This window comes from Marmota marmota, unplaced genomic scaffold, assembly GCF_001458135.2.
Source record: "Marmota marmota marmota unplaced genomic scaffold, marMar, whole genome shotgun sequence".
Taxonomy (NCBI): Eukaryota; Metazoa; Chordata; class Mammalia; order Rodentia; family Sciuridae; genus Marmota; species Marmota marmota.
The window spans coordinates 27,282,879-27,306,732 of record NW_026000037.1 but is presented as its reverse complement, the minus strand read 5'-3'; the positions used below and the strand labels follow the sequence as shown (position 1 = coordinate 27,306,732).

The window sequence follows — 23,854 nt, the reverse complement described above, 5'->3', positions numbered from 1 at the left end:
TCCTTAACAAGACTCCTAAAGCCCAAGAAATACAACCGAAAATCATTAAGTAGAATGGCATCAAATTGAAAAGCTCCTACACAGCAAAGGAATCAAGAGAGTGAACAGAGAGCCTATAGAATAGAAGAGTTTCGTCACCTTCTCTTCAGATAGGGCATTAATATCCAGAATATATAAGAAACTCTAGAAATTAACACCAAAACCAACACAATTAATAAGTGGGTAAAAAATAAATATTTCCTGAAGTAAATTCAAGAGTATTGGTATTGTAATGCAAAAAAAAAAAAAAAAGAACATGTATAAAGGCATGAATTGGCATGAACATACTTTACCTGCTGAGAAGTTGGGATTACAGGTGTGTGCCACTGCACCTGGATCCTTTATATTAATTCTTATCAAGAAATCTGTTCATGTTTTTTGCTCAGCACCTTGACTACAGTAAGTATATAGAATGTAGCATAGACTTGAAAAATTTATCTGGTCTGTGGAAGGATTAAACTTTGGCACAGGTTGTAAGTAAGTGTAATAATCTGCTTCTCATGTTTTGATTCCAGGTCTGTAATTCAATGACAGGTTTTGGGCAAGTGAAACTTGAATGCTTCTGAACAATACAAGCATTAGACATGAAACTCTTCTCCTTCAATGCCAAGGAAGTGTCATCTCTTGATTACGATTTATTTTATAGCCTTTCCATAACTCCTTCAAATGGCCTTCTAGATGGGCCATAAAGTAATTAGTCAGAATAAATTAAAATTTGTACTTAGTGCTAAAATGTAAATTAATTGTATGTTTTCTCCCAAATCTAGTCATCTGAAACATCTGGTGTATGTGTGTGTGTGTGTGTATATATATATATATATATTAGTGCTTCATTCACTGTAATGGTGATAATTTTTGCAAGTTGTTAAAACCACTTCTTACTTCTCTATTGTAGTTGTCCAAAAGATGCAGCTAATGGCTCAGCATTGAAGCATCTCTTACAAACTCATTAGAGAAACAACTGATCTCTTGGTTCTTCATAAAGTAAAATAGAGCAGAACATTATCATCTGCCCACTGCCAACCAGAAAATGAAACCACTGGCCTTACTATGAAGAAAGTTGAAAGTTTTTCAAAAATTAAGGGCATTAAGTACAGAAAATTAATCTTTTCACTGCCAAGTTTTATACTTTGGAATATCAATTTTCCCAGCTGTGATAGTTTCTTTTGTTACATTGACTGGAGAGAAGAAAGGATGTATGATGATTGTACATCAGGATATCAATACTTTTTTGATGATTAGGGCCAATAGAATTATGGGAAATTTGTGACTTATAAAAATATAAATTATATAAAGATTGAAAATGATCATAACTTACTTTTAATTAAGTAATAAGCCAGAACATATTTTTCAGTAGTTCTGAATAATGTGCATTTCAAATGACAGGCAATAATTCATGCAAAGAAGATCATATATTGAGTTCAAGATATTCATATTTCACTTTTCCATTTTAAAGCTGTTTCTATTCTATTTCTCTCCCTTAGTTCTTTCTTATCCATATTTAGCAATAAGTAGCTACTCTGACCAATTTTTTTCCCCACAGAATTATAGTAATTTTATTCAATTACCTTTCTGGTTTGTTTTCCTAGACATAGTGAACTTAGATTCCAATGCTTATAATTCTAAGGGTATGGGGAACAGAATCTAGAAAAATCCAAATTTTCCATTTTCATGGCCTGTATCCCTGGACTTTATTAACCTTGTCATTTGCCATGCAGCAAATGTAGACATGGCCTCAGCCAACTACATAAAAACCAACATGTTTTTTAAAAAACTGGAAAAATATGTAATATGCAAGTAAGTGGTCAACAAAAACCTCTAATCGCTTTCTCACCACAAGAGAAGAATGAATCACACCAATAAATCACAGTGGTTGAATCTATCATTTCTCCTTTTATTCTGTATCTCAGGGCTTGATTCTGCTTGTCTGTCTGTTTCTAACTTTGGGTAATTATTCAGGGGATAATGCAAACACAATAAAGAAGCCATAAGGACAGCAAATGTAAGGCTAACATTATAATCTGAATATAAAATACCTAAATACACATGCTAACTCTTTTCTCTAGTGACTCTTAATTTACTCAAGCAAAAAACTTAGTAACTTCACTATGTCAAAAGTCCTACTAACTCAACAATATTCTGTTTGCCTCTAAAACTCTTATTTTTTTCCCTCTTCTGTTTTTGTTGTTAGGACACATGGAATCCACTGATATGGTTGAGAGTGCTCAGCCCTTGAGCGAATTGTGGGCAATGGAAGATAAGACACCTGCTTCAGGTAGCCTCAGATCAGATGAACCAGGAGAGACACATGGAAATATAAGAACAATGGTACAGATTAAAGCAAGCTGTAAGTGTGCGATGTCTCACTGCTTTACATTTTCTCAGATTCCACCTTCACTTATTCTACATGCGTTATCCCTCAGGGTTATTTTTTAACTTAAAAAATTTCTATGTATAAATATAAATTTTATATATATATATACTCCTTAAATGAATAATTTCACAGGGATTTCTTTTTCATAAATATAAGCTCTTACTTCACTCCCATACAAAATAATATGCAGCTCTATTTATCATTACCATCTGCTATTGTAATGATACAATTTTGACACATTGTAATAGTACATTACAATGATACAATATTGTAATGCCATTACCAAATGGTGGTGCAAATTTTAATGGTCTATGGAAGGTTTGGATTGAAACATTGAAACATTCAGAGGAATCTAAAGAAACTATTAGACTTGGCTTCCCTCATGAGTATTGTTATGAGCCCTCACAAGTATATGGATAATCTTAACATGCCTTTAACTTGTTGGTGAGCAACCCAAGAAAGGATTGCATGGCAACAGAGGGAAAGGTAATGGGAAAAGCAATGGGGTACATGAATCTATTGATCATCTGGTTTGGATTTTGCTTATTATGAGTGAGGCATTGGATGACTGTTTCTACCAAATAACTTGCAAAATGGAATGATGCCCTAGCCAAAAATAAAGTGTCACAGAAGTCTTGGTCAAGGCAATTTTGTATCCTCATAGGGAAAGCATTATGTCACTTTTCCTTAACACAAAAGAGATCTGATAATTGATTTAAAATATTACTTAATTTTTCCTTCTCAGCATAAAGCTCAAAAATGTTACTTAAAACTAATTATACTCTCAACAAAAAGAATAAAATTAAGAGTATGTAGAGAAATACTGGTTCACTTCTCAATGTACATTCCATAGTGATTAGTCTATGAAGGTGCTCCCCAACTGGTACTCATTAGCATCTCAGAGCAAACCAGCAGCTTTGCCACCATCTGGGAGCTTGTTTGAATGGGGTCTATCTCCTTTATCCCAGTTCCATTCAATTAGAGTCTGCATTTTAGCATGATCCCTCAAGTGATTTACTTACACTTTTAAGGTTGAGAAGCACTGCCCTGACACACTAGCATATCAAGAAATACATTTTAAGTGTGACTGACACTCTGTTGTCACCACCCCACAAAGTGTGTGGGTCTCAGGCCATCCACGAGTACCATAGACAGCTTTAAACAGGTATCCCAGTTTGCCATACATACATAGAGTTCTACATGCCATGCAGTTTTAAAAACATTAAGATGGAAAGCACTTGTTTGAGCTAATCAAGTTCTTGACATCACTTCTTCCAGTGATCTGTTCAGGAATGGACACAAAATCCAACTTCAGCCAATGGCATGTGAAGAAAAGTCTTTTGTGTTAGCTTGGGCCGGGGGGAAATTTTGGGAAATTTTTGTTGTTCCTAAGATTCTAAAAAAGAGACACTTATTCTTTTGGTCACTGACGCCTCTGAAAGCTAAGTCAGAAACTGCTGAGCCATCCTGCTGAGGACCTGAGGAAGATGCCAATATTGCCTATTGCCAACAAGACAGAATGAAAGAAGCTCTGTCCTTGACAACATTGCCCAAATCCAGAAACAACCACCTGCAGCCTGGGTTTCCACTGGCCTTCTTTTTACATCAGGAAATGGTTTGCCTTATTGTTTAAACCAATTTGGGCCAAGGTTTCTGTTGGTTGCAAATCGTGCCAGTACTGGAAAGGAAATACAATTTTATAAATTAGGTTTGAACTGGCATCATGTATGTGGAGTAGTTCTGATGTCACCAATAACCACAGCAGCATTATCCCTACTTTAAACCTATCTAATCCCCCACCCAAGTTTCCAGGAATGTAAGCTTCCAGTGGAAACACCCTGAAGAATAGAACTCTCCTCCTGGCAGAGTGTCAAAAATATATGTGGTGAAGGACTGACAAAAGGAATGGATGTGGAATTAATGTTGCCTTTCAAAATGTTCACTATTTTGAACTCCACTTTATTGTTATTTCTGTTGTGGAAAGCTACCAGGGATCATCAACAAATAACTCTTACTAAGAAGTCCTTATCCATATTGCTATAATTATGATCTTAAAATGTCCACCAAATGTCCATGTACTAAAGGCTTGATCCTCAGCTTGGTGCTATTTGAAGGAAGTAGAACCATTAAGAGGTGGCACCTAGTGGGAGGTCTTGTGGTCATTATGAGTATGACCTTGAAGCACCTTGTGGCATCCCATTCTGTTGTTCCCTTTTATGCTTCCCAGTCATAAGGTGAGTGATTTGGCTTTGTCATGTGCTTCCATCATAAACATGCTGCTTTACCAGAGGGCCCAAAGTAATGGGGCCAACCAATCAGGGATGGAAACCTCCCAAACTGTGAGCTCAAGTAAACCTTTTCTCATTGATTTTCTTGAGCATTTGTTATGGCAACAAAAGACTAACCAATATATACATCATACTTTTACATCATTTTACTCACTTGTATAACATTTCTACATGTCTGCTTTTAATTCCCTAATTACGGAGCATGAGGATATATATATGGAAAGTTATTGAATGATACAAAGTAAAGCACCTCAGTATTCATAGTACTCAAAACCTTGAAGCCATTGGATTCTGTGTACTTTTTTCCCCTACACATTGAGAGGTATATGTGCAGCTATGCATGTCCTTTCCCTGTCTGAGGCAAGTAACATGTTCAGTTAAATAAACTATCTTCCAAAATGGATTTCTCGTTCATAGTAGAGGACACTCTATGTTGGTGGTTCAAATGGAGTCAATGTCAGAGGGAATATTACAGACGAAGTCAAATGTTCCCTACTGATTTGCCTAATGAAAACAATAAGCATGATGTTTCTTATTATACTTGAGTTCATTTGGATGAAAGAGGTGTTCAAAGAGGGAAGGCATCATAGGTTGAAAGACAGGACCCCCATTCTAGTTGGTGATTAAATGTCAAGTCACCTCTTTGAGCCCCAGTTACCTTATTTACAAGATGATAAGACAGCAATTCTCATCCCTGGATGCACATTAGAATTACCTGGGGATTTTTACAAATAGAAACAGTTGGGTCCCATCACTAGAAAATTTGATTTAATGAGTCTGGGAGAGGGGTAGGGATGTAAATCTTCAGTAAATCCCATGTGTAGCCCTAAGAACTAGTAGCTTAGATGTTTTTAGGTTTCTTTTCACTTGAACTGTTTATATTATAGTATTGCCCTGGAATATCTTAGGTATGTTCAGACACTGTTTTCAAAAAGGGGGAAATGTACCAGTTCTGCCTTATTCTGCCTTCTGCTTATTCCCAGTTCTAGATAGCCAAAATTATACTGAGCAGAAATGATAAAGAAAAAAGGACTCAATATATAGCATAGTTCCTAAGGGAGAATAAAGAGGATATGTGCAGGGTACTCTGAAGTCCTTTGCGTATCCTTATTTCTGTCTTATGAATTGGGGCATAGTTTGGTCTTTGTACCCAGATTTATTCAGTTCCCTTGCTTTTTGATCCAACATCCACAAAGAGTATGGAATCTGTTTCAAGAGAGACCACATGAGACTCCTAGCCACATGCATATCTATCTGTTTTACTCCAAAATAAGCTACACAAATTCTACGTTAGCCAGCCCCCGAGCTATATTAAATGTATTTTTACAGTAGAAAAGGAATGGATTTCTGGCTTGACCATGGATAACACAGATAATATGCTACTCCCAGTGAAAAATGCCAATCTAGTAACTTCAGTTTTTCTAGGTACCTGTGGTCACACAGGGATAATTCTAGGGGCAAGTTTTTACTGTGTTCTGGACAAATTCCAATGACCAACATCTGTATTTCTGTGCTTGTAGGCTTTATGTGAGAGGGAATTTTACAGGATGAAGTCAAATTCCCCTTACTTATTTGTCTATGAAAACAATAAGCATGGTGTTTCTTATTATATTTGAGTTAAATTGGATGAAAGAGGCGTTCAGAGAGGGAAGAAACTATGGGTTGAAAGTCAGGACCCCCATGACATCAAATCATAGCTTAGATTTACCAAGTATGTGGGAACATTCTTTGGAGGCATACTTTATATTTTTCCTTCAACCAGGGAATCTTGGAAATTTCTTTGTGAAAATCCCAGCTCCCTGTTCCTTCAGGTGTAATAAATCTGAGACATGTATTTTTCATTTCCCCAGAGTCACCTTCAAGCTTAAGCCTTGATGCCCTGATGTTCCTGGGTTAATAATACCCCCTGTCCCCTACTGGCTTCATCCCTTTTCTGTAACACTCCTTATTCAGCACCTCTAGAGTAGTGTTCCTTGGATTTGAGAAGTAAAATTCTTGTTCTTGAATCCTGTCTCTGATTCTGCTTCTAGGAGAACCTAAGACAACACCGTGACCGGCCTTAAAGGTGTTCATGGAAATCCAGCAAAATATCTGTTTTGAGGTGTGTGGTGAAGAAGACACATCCAAAAATAAAAACCAGTAAATAATAATAAATGATGAAATCATTTTGGTAGGAAAAGAAAAGGCAAGGCAGGGTAAATGGGAGGAGAGGCAAGGTGTGGGGGACAAGAAGTGGTATTAAATAAGTGGACAAGTAGGACACATTAAGAAGTAGAATTTGAGTAAATGTCCTCCTAAATGAACAAAATAATTTTAAAAAATTGACCAACTATAACTTCAAACTTGTATCTCTTTGCTTCGAAAACAGAAAAGCAATAGCAGTTTCGCTCTGTGTGTTGTGGTTGCCACTCTGATTTATGCCTCATGGTCTCTGGTGGTCCCCTAATTGACAAAGAGTAGCCTGAAGAGTCAGGTCAATTCATACTTCTTCCCTAATATTGCTTCCCAAATTAATTTATCTTCATTTCTAAGGGTTGTTGCCTATTGGGGTGGCGATAACTTTGGACAACTCTTGTGCGTATGTGGGGGGCCATTCTTAGAAGGCATACTTTATAACTGGTACCATACGTATTTTCAGCATTGATGATTTGCAGTGTCCCTTACTTGTCATCTAAGAGAAAGAGACTTCACTTTTGAAAAGAAGACAATAACTCCCCTCTGTCCCAAGCAGTCTATACTAAATGACAGTGGAACAAAATTTTAATGCAAGTAGAAGAATTTGATGAGTAGTTCCCAGAGAAAGGGCAAGAGAGTAACCACAAATATCTAATTTCATTAAAGATTGTCTGGTGACTTGCAAAGTAAATTGAAAGATAATTTCTCTTAAAAGACACCGTATTTGACATCAATCAATGGGTTTATGTGATTAGCCTAAGAATGTGCAACTCTCCCACTTTATTAGAAAGTCTAGATGAGGGCTTCTGAGGAGAGAGAAAGATAGAAGAGGTCCCTTTCTTCCAACTTCAATAGCTTCCCTAGCCAGAGGGCGAGGACCCTGCTGTGTGAGCATGCCACTGGGCTCAGAGAGATGCAATTGGTGTCAGACCACAAAACTTTGCCTTGCAACATATATTATGAAATTTAAACTTTATACCAAAGATGTAGAAAAACTTGAAAGATTTTTAAACATGATCGGGTTTGTGAAGTAGAAAGTTAATTAAAGGTTGCTGTGTGTACAATGGAGGGGAGAGAAGGAGAATACAGAAGGAGGAAACATGAGGGTTATCTTGGAGAGAGGGAAGCAGATCCATGAGGAAGACAGTGCTCATGTACTTTTTCTGCTTGGGGACAGATACAGGCCCAGGTGTGGGCAGCAATCACTGACACGCTGTGCTAGAAAAGGTGCAGAGATATACATTTAATGTGTCTGTATGGCCTTACACTGATTTCATAGTATCAGACATTTCAGATTTCAAATCTGTCAAAAATTGGAAATTATCTGTATTTAGGAAGCTCTGCAATGGTACAGAAGTAAAAATGAAATGATCACTGAAGTTGAGTATATCATATTCTATATCTAGGAATTCAACTCTTAGTATATACCAGACAAAAAATGCACACATGTGCACCAGACATGGACACAAATGGTCACAACAGTGTTACTGGTAATAGCTCCAAACTGGAAACAAGTCAAATGCCCACCAACAGGAAAATAGATAAAATATGGTATATTTAACAAAATCATGGTATACATAATGAAATAATATAAAGCACTGAAAATGTACAAAATATTGTTACACACCATGACATGGATAAATCTCACAAATAAAGTTAAGGAGAAAAGACAGACACAAGTGTCCATTGCAGAATTTCATTTACAAAAAGTTTTTTTTTTATATAAATGATAAAATGGGTGTTTTAAATATGAATTACAGTTATATTTGGTGAGAAAAGATTGCAGTAAAGGGGTCAAGGCATGAAGACGACATCTGAGATATTAATGATGTTTTATTTCTTCACCAGGGTAGTGACTGAGTGGCAAAATTTTCTTTGTGGAAGTTCATGGAGTTTTGCTCCTAATGTTTCTTTTTTTTTTTTTTTCAACCTTCTGTACATACTCCTTAATAAAATTATTTACATAAAAGGACCAAAGAATCACAAATTCATGTGAAGTGAATATAACTACATAAAAGTTATATTATTTCCTCCCACAAGTAAAGTGAAATGCCAGATAGGAGGTTCAGAAATGAAATAAAGCCGATTTCCGTTCAGGAAGTGGTGACTAGCTTTTAATATGCATCTAAGCTGAGTCATTACAACTAAAGTATGTGACTACAAACATTCCAGTAACTAACCACAAAATGAAGAACAATCTGTATAACTTAATTCTAAAAGGCAACAATTAAAAGTAAACCGAACTGAAATCAAGTTATATATTAGAGACCAAGGGAAAACGATTGTATTTAACATTTGTCCAATACTTATGTGCCAAGCAATGAGATAGAACGTTCATATTATATTCATTTAATCTTATTTAATACTCATAATAAGCTGATGAAGCAGTTATCAGTTATACCCATTTGATAGACTATGAAATCAAGACTCAGAAAGACTCAATTAACCCCTTATGTGCCCTCCATTATATAATTAATCCTTTATATACACCAGTTAGTGACATTGAACAAGTTATTACACTGCTCTCAACCTTGGTCTCCTGCTCTATGAAATGGAAGAGTCCTCACAGACTTGCTTGGAGTACACAACTATGAAAACAAGTAATTCATTATTTGAATAAGGGCAGACTGAGTCAACTCTGGAGAAGAATTGATTTCAGGACTGAATTTACCAGAAATGTTGGCTTCAGTGGGCAAGAATCTTAACTGGGGCTGTATTCACAACCCTGCCTGCCTGATCAGAAGAAACTACCTAAACAAACTTTTTATTTTAAAACAAATTCGTATTCCTATCTCCACCTCATTGTACTGAACCCCAGTATCCTGAGCAGTTACTTGGGAAAGTATTTTTACAACAACCTCCTCTTAATCCCAAAGTTTTTGATGTATTTTTGATTAAAAATGGTTATGAAACAGTAAATTCTGGGTATCAGAAGACTTGATAGATAGATTCTCAGAGAGAACATTTTTATCTTGACACTTAAGTCATGCAGAAAAAATAAATCATGATTCAACATATACTTTTCTGCAAGGACCTGTGATAGGATCTAGGTTACTTGCTTTCTGGTTATTTAACTTAATATTGGGATAAAGCTTTAAAAAGTAAAGAATTGCAAAATTAGAATGCAATTTAGGATCTTATTCTCAAATAGATCTTAAGCAAATTTTTATTTTTTATTGTTTTTAAAAGAAAGTGCAGGGGCTGGGGATATGGCTCGAGTAGTAGCGCGCTCACCTGGCATGCGTGAGGCATTGGGTTCGTTCCTCAGCACCATATAAAAATAAAATAAAGATATTGTGTCCACCTAAAGCTAAAAAATAAATATTAAAAAAAGAAAGTGCTGCATTCCCTTCAGTTTGGTTTAATTTTTAACATGCATTTTAGTCAAATAAATTTATACTCACAGTTAAAGTCAGGTCCATATTTTTTCAAAGCCTGAAAGACAGAAGGGGCTTTGCATTCTATATTTAAAGCTTAAATAACATACCCAGTAAAGATATGAAAAGCAGGTTCAATCAATATCTTCCTAGCAAATTTCCAAAAACCTTTTGTTTTATACACTTGTTTAAGTTTTATAAAATTAAAAATAGACATGACGTGATTTTCCTATTTAAACTGATGCTACCTAGCATTTCAGAACTTGAATTACAGGCCAAGGAGAATACAAGTTGGGGGAGGACAATGAAAGAGTTCCTAAATCAAATCCAACAAAACTTGTCAGCCTGGAGGCAGCATTAAAGACATTGCTTAACCTTCCATCGAACATTCTATGGTTGCACAGTGAACATCTTGAATACCAAGTATAAGTGAGTTTGGAAACATGCAGAGTAGTGATACCCAGTATTAAAGAAGAGTAAAAGGTAATACCAAGTGGACAACAGATATAAGAAAATTGCTTCTCATGAGGAATTCTGGCAGCTTTTAAGAATTTTGACAAGCCTGAATGGTATTACTTTGGAATGATTAAATGTAAATGCAAATGTTTTGGGGGAGGGGAATCTCTTGAGAAGAATTTTTTTTTTTTTTTTTTTTTTGTGGACATGGCAACAGGGCAAAAATGAGCTCCACTCGGCTCAATTAGTGCACCACCACAACTTGAGAGCACAGAGGGGGCTGGCAGAGAGGTATCAAGGCTACAAATGCAAGAATACCAACTCACACAGACTATTTAATGCTGCCTCTGAGATAGGATGCTGTGTACCTGGGCATTGCAATAACTGCAATGTCAGAAAGAGGGGAGTTTGCATCCTCTCAAATAACACCAATCACTAAATCACACTGCAGCCCTTCATTCCACGTGATATTTTGTATTAGAAACAAATTCTTATCAAAGTTACGACCACCAATTGCCACTCCTCATGCAAGAAGAATACACCTGAATGTATTTAGCCATGGGACAGTTAGAGCTTCCTTCTATATTAACTCTCTCATGAAGAAGGCTTCTTGTTCCAAACAGTTTGGGGCTCTTGCCAAAGGACCAAGTCCAAAGTGAGTAGCACACTGCTAGGAATGATTTGGTTTAGGTCACAATCTGTGGGAGGCAGGCTGGTTGAAAAGAAGCAGGAAAATAAAACTGGTTAAGTGAACTTAAACCTTAAGTGTTGCCATATTTTTCTGGGTAAACAAACATCCAAATAGAATGAGAGTTATCCTATCTGCATTGTAACATGATGCTAGTAGTGAATGAAACAGAATCAAAATGAGTACGAGGTAATTTCACACAGAAGCTTTTGCTCATCCCAAAGTCTTCTTCTAAGGAAGTGATGTTCATGTTGAAATATATTTGTATATCTTGGTGTTTTAAAAGATCTAACCTGAACAAATTTAGGGGAGGAAAAGCTTATTAGAGGGCTCATGGTTTCAGAGATCTTAATCCCTAGAAGGTCAACTCCATTCCTTGGGGCTTGAGGTGAGACCAACATTATGGTGAAAGAGTGTCACAGAGGGAAGCGGCTCACAAGATAATCAGAAAGCAGAGAGAGGATCCATGCTCCAGATAAAAAATATATAGCTACACCCCCAATGAATCCCTTCCCCGCCCCAGTCACACCCCACCTGCCTCCAACCACCACTCAATTAATCCCATCAAGAATTAAGTCATTGATTAGATTAAGGCTAGAAGACAATTATTTCTCCTCCAAACCTTCTTGCATTGTCTCACTTGTGAGCTTTTGGGGGACACCACATTTAAACCATAACACTTGAGAAAGAAAGCACACTTAAAAATATAATTGCCCTGATTTGAAAAATCAAATTCTACTGATTTCCAAATTCAGATAACCTCTCTTTGGGGTGGGGAGAAGATGCGCCTTTAAAATAGCAAATTGTTTCTAGAAAACACACACATTTAATTTATATTTTCTCAATAAGTTGCAAACATAAAAGATCTTTCAAGAATGTACTGAAGTAGAATGTATCTTTAAAAAGTACAGGAAATAAACCTCCATACAAGATTTTTATTCAAATTGTAAATATCAATGCCTTACAAATTATAAACAAAACATAGTTTTCTAAAATTCCCTTGGCTTCAATTGTATGATGATCTAATAAAGGAAAATGTAAGCCCAACTGAGCTTTAACATGCTCATATTTCATCTTCAGATGGCAGCATTTCAAAGCAAAAAGTACACAGTACAAGTATGCTTAAATCCACTCAACACATTATAGACTGTAAAATTAAAACACATTATGTTTTTTATTATGCAAGAAGAGTCAAGGGCATCAGCCAACTGACCTGATAATCCAATAACCTACAGAGAAGACATTTATGCCTAGATAAGAGCTTTGGACAAGCTGCATATTCAAACTATTTAGCATCACAAATATGTTTAGCAGAAAGCTACTCAAGGATGGCTGTCACTGAGGCACTTCCAGAGAAAGAGCTATCAGGATGATAGGTGTTGGCTTAAAAGAGAGGCTTTTATGAGGGATTATAAATATTGATTTCACTCACAGATTCGGAACAGCTTATGAGCTTGTGTACATAATACCGACCTTTCCATTTATATCATTGTGTTAGATTTCAATGGGGATCTAAACACTGATTTTTCAAGAAAATCTTAAAAGACTCTCTTTGGGCAATAATAATTTGGAGGTTCTTATTTCTTCTCCTGGAAGAGCTCATGCTTTTAAGAATTCAAATGACAAATCACAGCATAAGATACCAGCATCTTAATGCATTTGTTGATTTCTATGAAGCTAGACACCCAGTCATCCAAGAAAAGGCTATTTTTCAAATTAGGCATCCAATGAATATAAGATGACAACCCACAAGAGAGTGCACTAGGGGATGGATTGAGTTACAAAAACAGAAAAACAACTCTTGTCCTCAAAAAGACCTCTTTTTAAAGAGAATCAAAGGATAAATATTCATAGAATAAGTATATACATAAATAGACACACAAAACAAATTCAGTATTTTTATGAACACTATGTTAGGCTCAATTTGAGACATAATGTATTTTTCTCATGTCCAGGTACTAAAATTATGTTTCTCTCTTACTGTTACAATTTGGTAACTCTATTAAAGCTCTTACATATGTGTGATAGACAATAGGAGATTAATCTGATTCAAAAAATAGGAAAATAAATTGAAACTTATAAAGCAATTGGAAATAAACCTAAAGTCAACAGTAAAATTGAACTTTACAAAAGAGCCTCAGTCAGCACGTCTCTAATTCACCAGATTTCTGGTGCAGAGAAACTAATCACAGTCTCTTCTAAAGAAGTGCCATTCATAATAGAAGCTGGGCAGTATTTTCTAAATAATAAAAATCCCTGACAACCCAAGTTATTGTCAGAAGGATTAAGGAAATAGGAATTACTTCAGGGCTGGGGATGTGGCTCAGTTGTGGAGTGTTTTCTTGGCATACATGAGGCCCTGGGTTTGATCAGCAAAACACACACATAAACACAAAGAAGTCCAAATAAAATTATATAATACAGTATAACATACATGACATGCATAAAAAAAGAGTTTACTATATAGAAGGGCAGATATACAACAAAGTCCCCACAAATATTTTTCCACAGACAAGCTTACAGGAATAAGTGTGCTTGCTTTAGAGAAGCAATCGGTTCTAAAAAAAACATAAATAAAAAATAATTCTTTTAATTTTAGGATTTTTCTTAATATTGTTTTCCCTTGACATTCACAGACTCATTGTGAGAGAGAGGATTTATTACCTATTGTCCTAATATAAAGTATGTATGGAAAACAGGGAATCCTTGTACATTTTCATGGGAATATAAAGTACAACAGCTATTATGGAAAACAGTATGGGATGTTCTCAAAAATCTGAAAATGGAATTACCCTATGTGCCAACAATCCCAGATCTGGGTAATTTACCCCAAAGATCTGAAATTTCTGAAATTAGTATGTTGAAGGACAACTGTACTACCATGCTCAACACAGCATTATTTACAACAGCCAAGCCTGATCATCAACCTAAGTGTTCAACAACAGATAAATGAACAAAGAAAATGTAGTCCAAACATATAGTGGAATACTATATGGCCTTGAGAAAAAATACAAATTTAGTCATTTATGACAAGATGAATGGAACTACAGAATATTATGTAAAGTGAAATAAGCCTGGCACAGAAGGAAAACACCACATATTATCATGAGTGGTATCAATACTTTTGAACTCAGAGAGAGGAGAATGATGGTTACCAGGTGATGGGAGGTGAGGTAATAGAGAGATGATGGTCAGAGAGTATGAAACATCAATTCACCATCAATTAGCAAGAAATAGGTGTGTGTTTTTTTAAAGAAATCTATTACATGGAATGACAAATACAGTTACTAAAATGTATTTTACATTTCAAAATTGCTAAGAAAGTTCTCACCATAAAAAATGATAAGCATTTGAGGTGATGAATATGTATGTTGACTATTTGGACTGAATTGTTTCTGATTGTATTCATTTTGTACACTAGAAATATATACAACTACAATTTGTCAATTTATAATAAAATTAATATTAAAAATATATAAAGTATGGAGTGGGGTGCCTTTAATTATTCAACTTTAATTAGGCCATACACATGCCAGATATCTGAAACCTTTTATATTAGAATAAATGCCATACTAAATTCTATTTGTGATTATTAAAACCCAGGATTCATATCTAAGCATCACAACAAAACAAATGTGTTTGAAAGGCTACAATTGCCTTCTTGAACTCAAACGATAGAAACATCTTCTGCAGACGGGCCTACTTTCACTTAATTTTCACTTATTATATTTATCTAACTAATCTTGAAACTGGATTTCATTTCTAGCTTGTACTGCTTCTCAAAGGTGTGTTATGTGTCAATTAAGTGCCTGGAACAAGTTTTCTTTAAGTCATAACAGGCATACAAGTACCATTAACTTCTTCATATTCTCAATTTTTATACACATTCTTCTATTCAATTGCATTCCAACACTGAAAATATAGTCATAATGTCTGTGTTTCAATGAAGTCTTTTATCCCTTCGATAATTTTCTCATTTATAAAATTAGAATATTAAAATAAGTGTTAAACACTAGCATTATAAAGGCTAGGATTTCATTGATGGTTGTGAAGAAGATATGATAAGAATTGTCATTAGTTATTATACATAAAAATGCTTAGTAGTTCTTTTAAATGCCTGTAAAATCCCTAAGAATGATGAAATCATTTTCTTATAGAATATTCTCAAAATCTATCTTCCTGACCAGAAACCTGCATGCTTCCTTTCTCTGTAAGGCTTAACTCCACAGAAGACCTCTGCTCTTAAGAACCTCTGTTCTACTGTCCTCAAAAGATTTACATCCTCTTTGAGGGAAGAAACTATGGTCATTATTTTAACGCATAACCTTAAAAAACAAGACTGGAATACTAACTAGTCTCTGTAATAGAATTTAAATATTTCTCACTAGGATAATTTTTCATTTCAGTGAATTATACATCTTATACAAAAACTTGAGAAAAATAGCTAGCAATACTGGTCTTGAAATAACATGGGATAGTAGTAGTACTACATATGCTACTCAAATTAATCAAGAACAGACATATTGCTGGGCATGGTGACACATGCCTGTAATCTCAGTGGATCAGGAGGCTGGCGCAGGAAGCTCACCAGTTCAAAGATAGCTTCAGCAACTTAGCAAGGCCCTAAGAAACTCAGCAAGACCCTGTGTCTAAATAAAATATTAAAAGGGCTTGGGATATGGATCAGTTGTTATGCATCCCTGGGTTCAATCCCCAGTACCAAAAATAAATAAATCAATAAGAACAGACATATGGAATTTTTCTACCATTAGAAATCTGTAGAGCATCTGATCAGAATGGGGTTTAAAGGAAAGAAATTAATATAATAGAATTAGTGATAGAAGCTTAAGTAGCTATTCTATTAAAAGTTTCCTACTCACAAAGTATCTACCCCCACATGAGACAAACTTCACCTCTCTCAGAATAAAGGAGTTTTAACTAACATTGCCTTGTGTTCCACCTACTCGAATCATTAAAAAATTAAAACTGAAATATCACTCATAAGCTAATAATTTGTATACAACCATAGGTGAAATTTAAGTTCTTACTATAGTTCTTAACTAAATCTTATACTGTTGTGACATTAGTAAAGCAGACTGAAATATTCTAAGCAATTTTGATGGCTTAAGATGGTAACTTTATTAGACATCCATATGGGAAGGCATCCATCAGGATTTCATTTGGAAATAGGCATGACTTTGGGGAAAAAAGGTGGAGAAATAGCCAAAAAAGATTTGGAGAGCTATCAAACAGATAAGATTGAGAATGAAGAAAATTAGGATAAAGAGTTGGGTAAGGGAAAAAAAATACCACTTTTGGAACTGACAGATAAGGCCACTAATTATACTTCATATAGTAATAGATATTCTTCCAACATTTTATAATACAAACAAATATATACATACACCCCCAAATCATGCATACATATGTAGGGAGCGTATGTATGTGTGTGTGTGTGTCTATGTGTGTGTGTGTGTGTGTGTGTGTGTGTATGAACTTTTAAATATCAAATGACATTTCAAGATTTTAAAAAATTGCATTTAATTCTGTAAACCCTACTACTGCTAAGAAAATCAAGTTGGTCTTGATGTTACCTCTGAGCTGGCAAAGCTTCTATTACTGGTTCTATTATCTTAATTTATGCCCTTCTCATCTTTCTTCCAAGCTCAGCAAGCTACCTGCGGTAAGAGGACAACTTCAATTTCAACAGGAATTAGCAATGAGGAGAGTTTTTAGCTTTGTAGTTGTTGTCCCATGCACTTTACCTGATTCTTGAGATCCAGTTTGGGACATGGTCGACCTCCATTGTAAGGTTTTTCCTTTAGCCATTTGGATCTAATTCTCACTCCAATCCCACAAGATGAACTGCAAGAACCCCAGCTAGACCAATCACTTAACTTGCAATCAAACGGGCAGGGGATGACACATTCTTCTTGAATATAACCTGAAAGAAGAATTAAGACAAGGGAGGAAAGTCTGATTAAAATGTTCTTATCAAATTCTATTTCCTATTAGAGCTCAGAATTTTTTTTTAACAATATTGCTACAGTGGCTTCAGTCTTGTACTTAGATAAACATACCAAAGTTTTAAGAGATAAATCAATGTGATTACATGTGCATTCAAATGTGTGCTATTCTGTTTTTTTCATAGACAATCTGAGATGGAAGAGACAGGAAAAAGTACATTTATTTTTGGTTTCTGATAAAGTATGAAGCAGTTCATGGGCCATCTTCTCTTATTGGGCCTTGAGTTCTCCATCCTACAATTCTGAAAGTCACCCTCTGGAACAGGAAGTATAATAGAGTCAATCTTTCTTCTGTCTGTGACCACCAAGGCTTTCACTAATATAGATGTTGATTCTCTTTCAAAAACATTATAATTCTCTTGTATTCTTCATCTCTTTGAACTATTGCCACCTCTTGGCATTTACCCAATATAACTAAATTCAGCATACTACACAAAAAAACGCACACCCATGTTTGTAGCAGCGTTAATTCACAATATCCAAATTATGGAACCAGCCTAGGCATCTGTCAACAGATAAATGAGTAAAGAAAACATGTACATATACAATGGAATTTTATTCAGCCATAAAGAATGAAATTATGTAATTTGTAGGAAAATGGATGGATCAGGAGGATATCTTGTTAAATGGTGTAAGTCAGACTCAGAAAGTCAAAGTTATACATTTTCTCTCATATGAGGAAGCCAGAAATTTAACAAAAAGGATCCCATAAAAATATATGGGAGACCAGAAGAATAGAACAAGGGGACCAGGGTGAGGGAGGAGGGAGGGGAATGGGGAAGTACTGGGGACTTAAATTGAACAAATTATATTACATTTATGTATGGATATGTCACAATGAAACATATTATTCTGTATAATTATTATGTACTGAAAATTTTTAAGGGAAATATATTAATGTGCCAAATTCGTTAATTAGTTTGAGTTAATCAAAAGGGAGAATATCTTGGGTGTGTTTGAGTTAATCAGGTGAAATATCTTAAAAGAGGAACAGTCTCTTTTTGTAGATAGATTCTCTTTTTGGCCTGCAAACAGCCATGCTATAACATGCCAATGGAGTGACATGGCAGGGAACTCCAAGGAGCCTATAGATCCTGAGGGTAGCCCTTGGCTGTCAGTCAGCAAAAATAAACAAACAAAACAGTTCTATGTGTGTATGAAGATGAATTTGGCCAAAACCTGAGAGTTTAAATGGGGAGTTTTCCCTAATCCAGACTCTAATGAGTCCTCATCCTTGGCCCACACCTTGATAGTTCAGTAAGACCCCTAAGCTGAGGATCTAGAGAAAACCATCCCTGGATTCCTGACACATGGAAACTGAGATAATAAAGACTATTTTGAGCTGTAGTCTGGGCCCATTAAAATCTAAGAAATTATCAAAATAAAAATCTCATATTATCTTGTTTCCTTACACCCTGTTTTATAATTCTACACATATATCAGTACATATAGTAAAATAAATACTAAAGCTCACAAATACATACTCTATAATTTCTTTGTCAGTCCCTCCTTTAAGATCTGATCATTCCTAGCTCAGAAGGATGCAGTGTTCTCTCTGTGAATCTCCTATTTGCCTAACTGTCCTCTTTTGTTATCTGTCAATAACTCTGAGGAAAAACCATATTTTAATTATGTAAAGACTTATACTGTTCCCTTCTTTAAAATCTTTGCTGATTCTATTGCCTTAAAGAGAAAATGACAACCTACTTTGCAAAAACAAAACCAAACCGAACCCAGTTTGCTTAAGAATATTTCTAAGCAATGGTTTTCAACTCTGTAAAATATAACTCCATTGTCTAAGATGTACTATAAACCAACTTAGCAAGAAATTTGGAACACAGGAATTGTCAATTTTTAAAGAACCTCAGAGTTGTTTTTTATTTATTTATTTTTTTAAATCTCTGGCTCTTCCCTCTCCTGTATCTCAAATTCTATCTACAGGGACTACTCCATCATCTCCAAAAATTGTTATACCTTTACTTATGCAAAAGAAGTTCTTTCCCTAACCAAGTTAATGTCCCTTATCTATTACTTCAATTCTCTCTTGCCAATAGAGTTGAACACTGTCCCAGCATCCTTTGGCCATGCTTAACTGGCAAAATCTTGGATGTCAGTCCATCTATTCTTCTTTCTCTGCACTTAAAGCAGGACAAAGAGAGATGAAGAAAATGCTAATACCACACTTCTGGTACTCTTTTTTCAACCAATTTCTCTAATTCCCTGGTCATTATTTTGAGTTTTCTTCTCACGCTTGTTTTGCCTAACAGCTCCCCTAAACCTTCTACCTCTGTCTTCAAATTTCTTCTTCTACCATCACCTCTTCCACAATGGGGGTGGAGAACAGAAAGAAATTAACCTCTTCTACAATGGGGGCGGGGACAGAAAGAAATTAATGTGAACTCCTTCAACTGCAATTTCTTATAAATATATCTATATGTATTCCTAGTCTTTCTTTTCTTCCTTCATATTAAAATACAAAAGGCATCCATTTTCCTACATAAGGCATAGTCTTCATTTTCACCTGTTATCTCTTTAGAACTTTGGACTTTATTAGAACTTTCTCTCCTTGGTTGTTCTCTGAAGACAAAATATACCCAAAATAAGAGTCATCAGGAAAAGATTCTCGAGATTGCAAAAGAATAATTGCTCAAAAGTAAGAAATTAATTACTGTTTAAGAATTTTAATTCTATAGTCATCTGTAAAGATGACTTTATGTATGTACTTAATACTGAATTGGTGATCACCAATTCAGTATTAAGTACATAGTAAAAGATACATAAAGAATTAAAGAGAGGACACGACATTGTATAATTTTACAGAGAAACTGGGTCATTTAATGATTTCATTAGCTACCAAATGAAATGAATATGGTTGGAAATTAGGTGGGATTCACCTTCATGGCAGGTGTGCTTAGAATAGGCCAATACGAAATTCCAGAAGATTTCATTTAAATAAATTTTAAATATTTTGAGTGTATAAACAAATAAAGGATCTTTAGAATGAGTCCTTCGTTTTTATCCCCGCGCCCCCCCCCCGCCCCCAGTGCTGGGGATTGAACCCAGGGCCTTATGCACGCAAGGCAAGTACTCTACCAACTGAGCTATATCCCTAGCCCTTGAGTCCTTCTTTTAATGAAATAAAATTTTAAATCATCTTCATCTATACTTACATATTGAATGATTTTAATTTGCAAGCCTCTAGCAATACTTTCTCAATGAGTATAAAATAATTTTTAAATTCAAAAGGACTAAGTGACAGTGCTATTTATTTTTTCAGAAAAATCCCCATGCTACAATATACCTCAAAGGAAATTTCATAGTTAGAGCTATTAATAACTACATATTCACATACCTACCTCATCATTGAAAGGATTAGTTTTACCCTCACACTTAATACAGTTTTTGGCAACACAATGATGAAATATAACCATTACAAGGTTAACCTCCTTGATGAGAATTCCAATTTCTAACTATAGAAACCTTACTGATGTATTATCAAACTCATTTCCACAAAATATACCACAGAATAGCTGTTTCCATCTAGATAATACTTCACTGGAAACATTCTCATAAATCTAATCTCAATTGCTATGAGAACAGCAGTGTTTTTACCAATACGTATTTAATACTACAGGTTATACAGAACACATGGCTTGAACCATCATGTCACGTTGTCTAAGGATGCTTTAGTGTTTTACTTTAGGTGTCTGCATATAAGTATGAAGTAGTCATAATAGAATAATCAGTAAAGCATGCACCCAATTTGCAAAACACATACATTACATAATAGAATCACAAAAAAAAAATCTGACTATGGATAAAGATGGAGTGAAAAAGATCCATTATAGTATCTCTATCTATGTTAAAACCAGAAATATTAATTTAATGACATACCAAAAGGAGTTTAAGCCCAGGAACCTGGAATGGAACTCATTTTCAAACAATATTACTAATCCCCTAACACTGACCTCTTTAAGGTCAGCACAGTGAACATCCAAACTGTTTCCTGAACAAGGTAGTCTCTTTAATACAACTACTTTCTAGGTTAGTGTCATGATTTGAATATGAGGTGTTCCCCAAATGCTCCTGTGATAACAGAAGAATGTTCAGGGGTAAATTTATCAGATTGTGAAAACTGTAACCTGATCAATCCATCCTAATTTGAACTGACTAACTGGGAAGTAACCATAGTCAGGTGAGGTGTGGCTGGAGGAGGTGGGCATGCCCTGGAATAGTTCATTTTCCCTGTGGTCTGTGGTCCCTCCCTCCCCTGGTTCCTGACTGCCATGAGTTGAATAGCTTTTATCTCCTCTGCCTTCATCCATGATATTCTGCCTTGTGGTAGGTCCAAATAAAACACAAAATAGGGCTGGGGTGTGGCTCAGTGGTTGGGTACCCTCGAGTTCAACCCCCAGTACCCACCTCCCCATAAAAGATATGAAGTTAGCCATCATAGACTCTGAAACAGTGAGCCTCAAGTAAACTTTCCCTTCTGTAAGTTGTTTTTTTTTTTTTTTTTTTGTGTGTGTGTGTGTAGGGTATTTTGATCATAGCAATGCAAAGTTGACTAACTTTGTTTATATGCATTTCTTCTCCCACCCTTCTAACATTCAAATACATATGTGAATAACATTCAAATTTCATATTCTAAAGCATATGAAAGAAAATACTGATGATAGTAAACCTGATAAAATAATCTATGTCAATTCCCTTATATTTTTCTACCATGCATAGTGACAGCAAACGTCTTATTGGACAGTCCCAGTTACATGTACTAACCTTGTGCTCAAAAGCATTAGAAAACACACACATTTTTACCCACATCCTCACCAATACTTATTGTTGTTTGTATGCATAATAGCTGTCATTCTGACTGAAGTGAGATGAAATCTTAGAGTGGTTTTGATTTGCATTTCTCTAATTGTTTCTACAGGTCCTTGGCCCATTTATTGATTGGGTTATTTGTTTTTTTTTTGTTGTTGTTGTTGTTTTGTTTTGGTGTTTAGCTTTTTGAGTTCTATATATACCCTAGAGATTTGTGCTCTATCTGATGTGTGAGGAGTAAAGATTTGCTCCCAAGATATAGGCTCTCTATTCACCTTATAGATTGTTTCTTTTGCTGAGAAGAAACTTTTTAGTTTGAGTCCATCCCATTTATTGATTCTTGATTTTAATTCTTGTGTCACAGGAGTCTTATTAAGGAAATTGGGGCCTAATCCCAGATGCTGGAGATTAGGGCCTACTTTTTCTTCTATTAGACACAGGGTCTCTGGTTATATTCCTAAGTCCTTGATCCATTTTAAGTTGAGTTTTGTGCATACTGAGAGATACACTGCTGGTGGTACTGCAAATTGGTGCAGCCAATATGGAAAGCAATATGGAGATTTCTTGGAAAATTGGGAATGAAACCACCATTTGACCCAGCTGTCCCTTTCCCTGGTCTATACCCAAAGGACTTTAAAACAGCATACTTCAGGGACACAGCCACATCAATTTTTATAGCAGCACAATTCACAATAGCTAAATTGTGGAACCAACCTAGATGCCCTTTAATAGATGAATGAATTAAAAAAATATGTGGCATATATACACAATGGAATATTACTCAGCAATAAAAGAGAATAAAATCATGGCATTTGCAGGTAAATGGATGGAGTTAGAGAAATAATGCTAAGTGAAAGTGAAGGTAGCCAATCCCAAAAAAGCCAAATGCCATTTTTTTTTTTATAAGACGATTGATTCATAGTGGGATAGGGAGCAGGGGCATGGGAGGAATAGATGAACTCTAGATAGGGCAGAGGGGTTGGAGGGGAAGGAAGAGGGCATGGGGTAATTAATGATGATTGAATGTGATGATCATTATTATCTAAAATACAGGTATGAAGACATGAATTGGTGTGAATATACTATGTGTACAACTGGAGATATGAAAAATTGTGCTTTATATATGTAATAAGAATTGTAATGCATTCTGCTGTCATATATAAATTTAAAAAAAATTAAAAATAGGGAAAAAAAGAAAACATACATTACATAATAAAATCTCAAAAACTTTTGAGAGAAAACTTAAATGTTTAACAAACTAAGATCTGGGAGAATTATGTTAAAATGATATCATGTTTCATTTCTCACTAAAGATTTGCTGTTTTAGTTTGTACATTTCAGTGCTATTAGAATTTGTTATTCTATTCATTTAGTAAAAGTGTACCCTACTACAAAGCTCCTGTTAGCTTTAGAAGTATATTTGTTTCAGAGAGTTGGGGAAAAAATGGGGAGAAATGTTTTTAATATTGGTCCAAGAAAGACAATTTGAGAAGTTATATCAATACTTGGCCATAGTTTTCTTTTTGGTACCAGGGATTGAACAACCTAGCAGTGCTTAACTACTAAGCCACATCCCCAGCCTTTTTTTTTTTTTTTTTTTTTTTGGT

The 23,854-nt window shown here is 35.2% G+C and overlaps 1 protein-coding gene across 1 annotated transcript in view; it reads right to left on the bottom strand.

The window, feature by feature from the left end:
- The window catches only part of Thsd7b (thrombospondin type 1 domain containing 7B), an 814,215-nt gene that overhangs the window by 175,283 nt on the left and 615,078 nt on the right, over positions 1-23,854 (bottom strand). Inside the window, exon 15 of the mRNA XM_015479140.2 lies at positions 17,163-17,341. Within this exon, the coding sequence (XP_015334626.1) occupies positions 17,163-17,341 (179 nt within the window). The remainder of the gene's footprint in view (positions 1-17,162; positions 17,342-23,854) is intronic.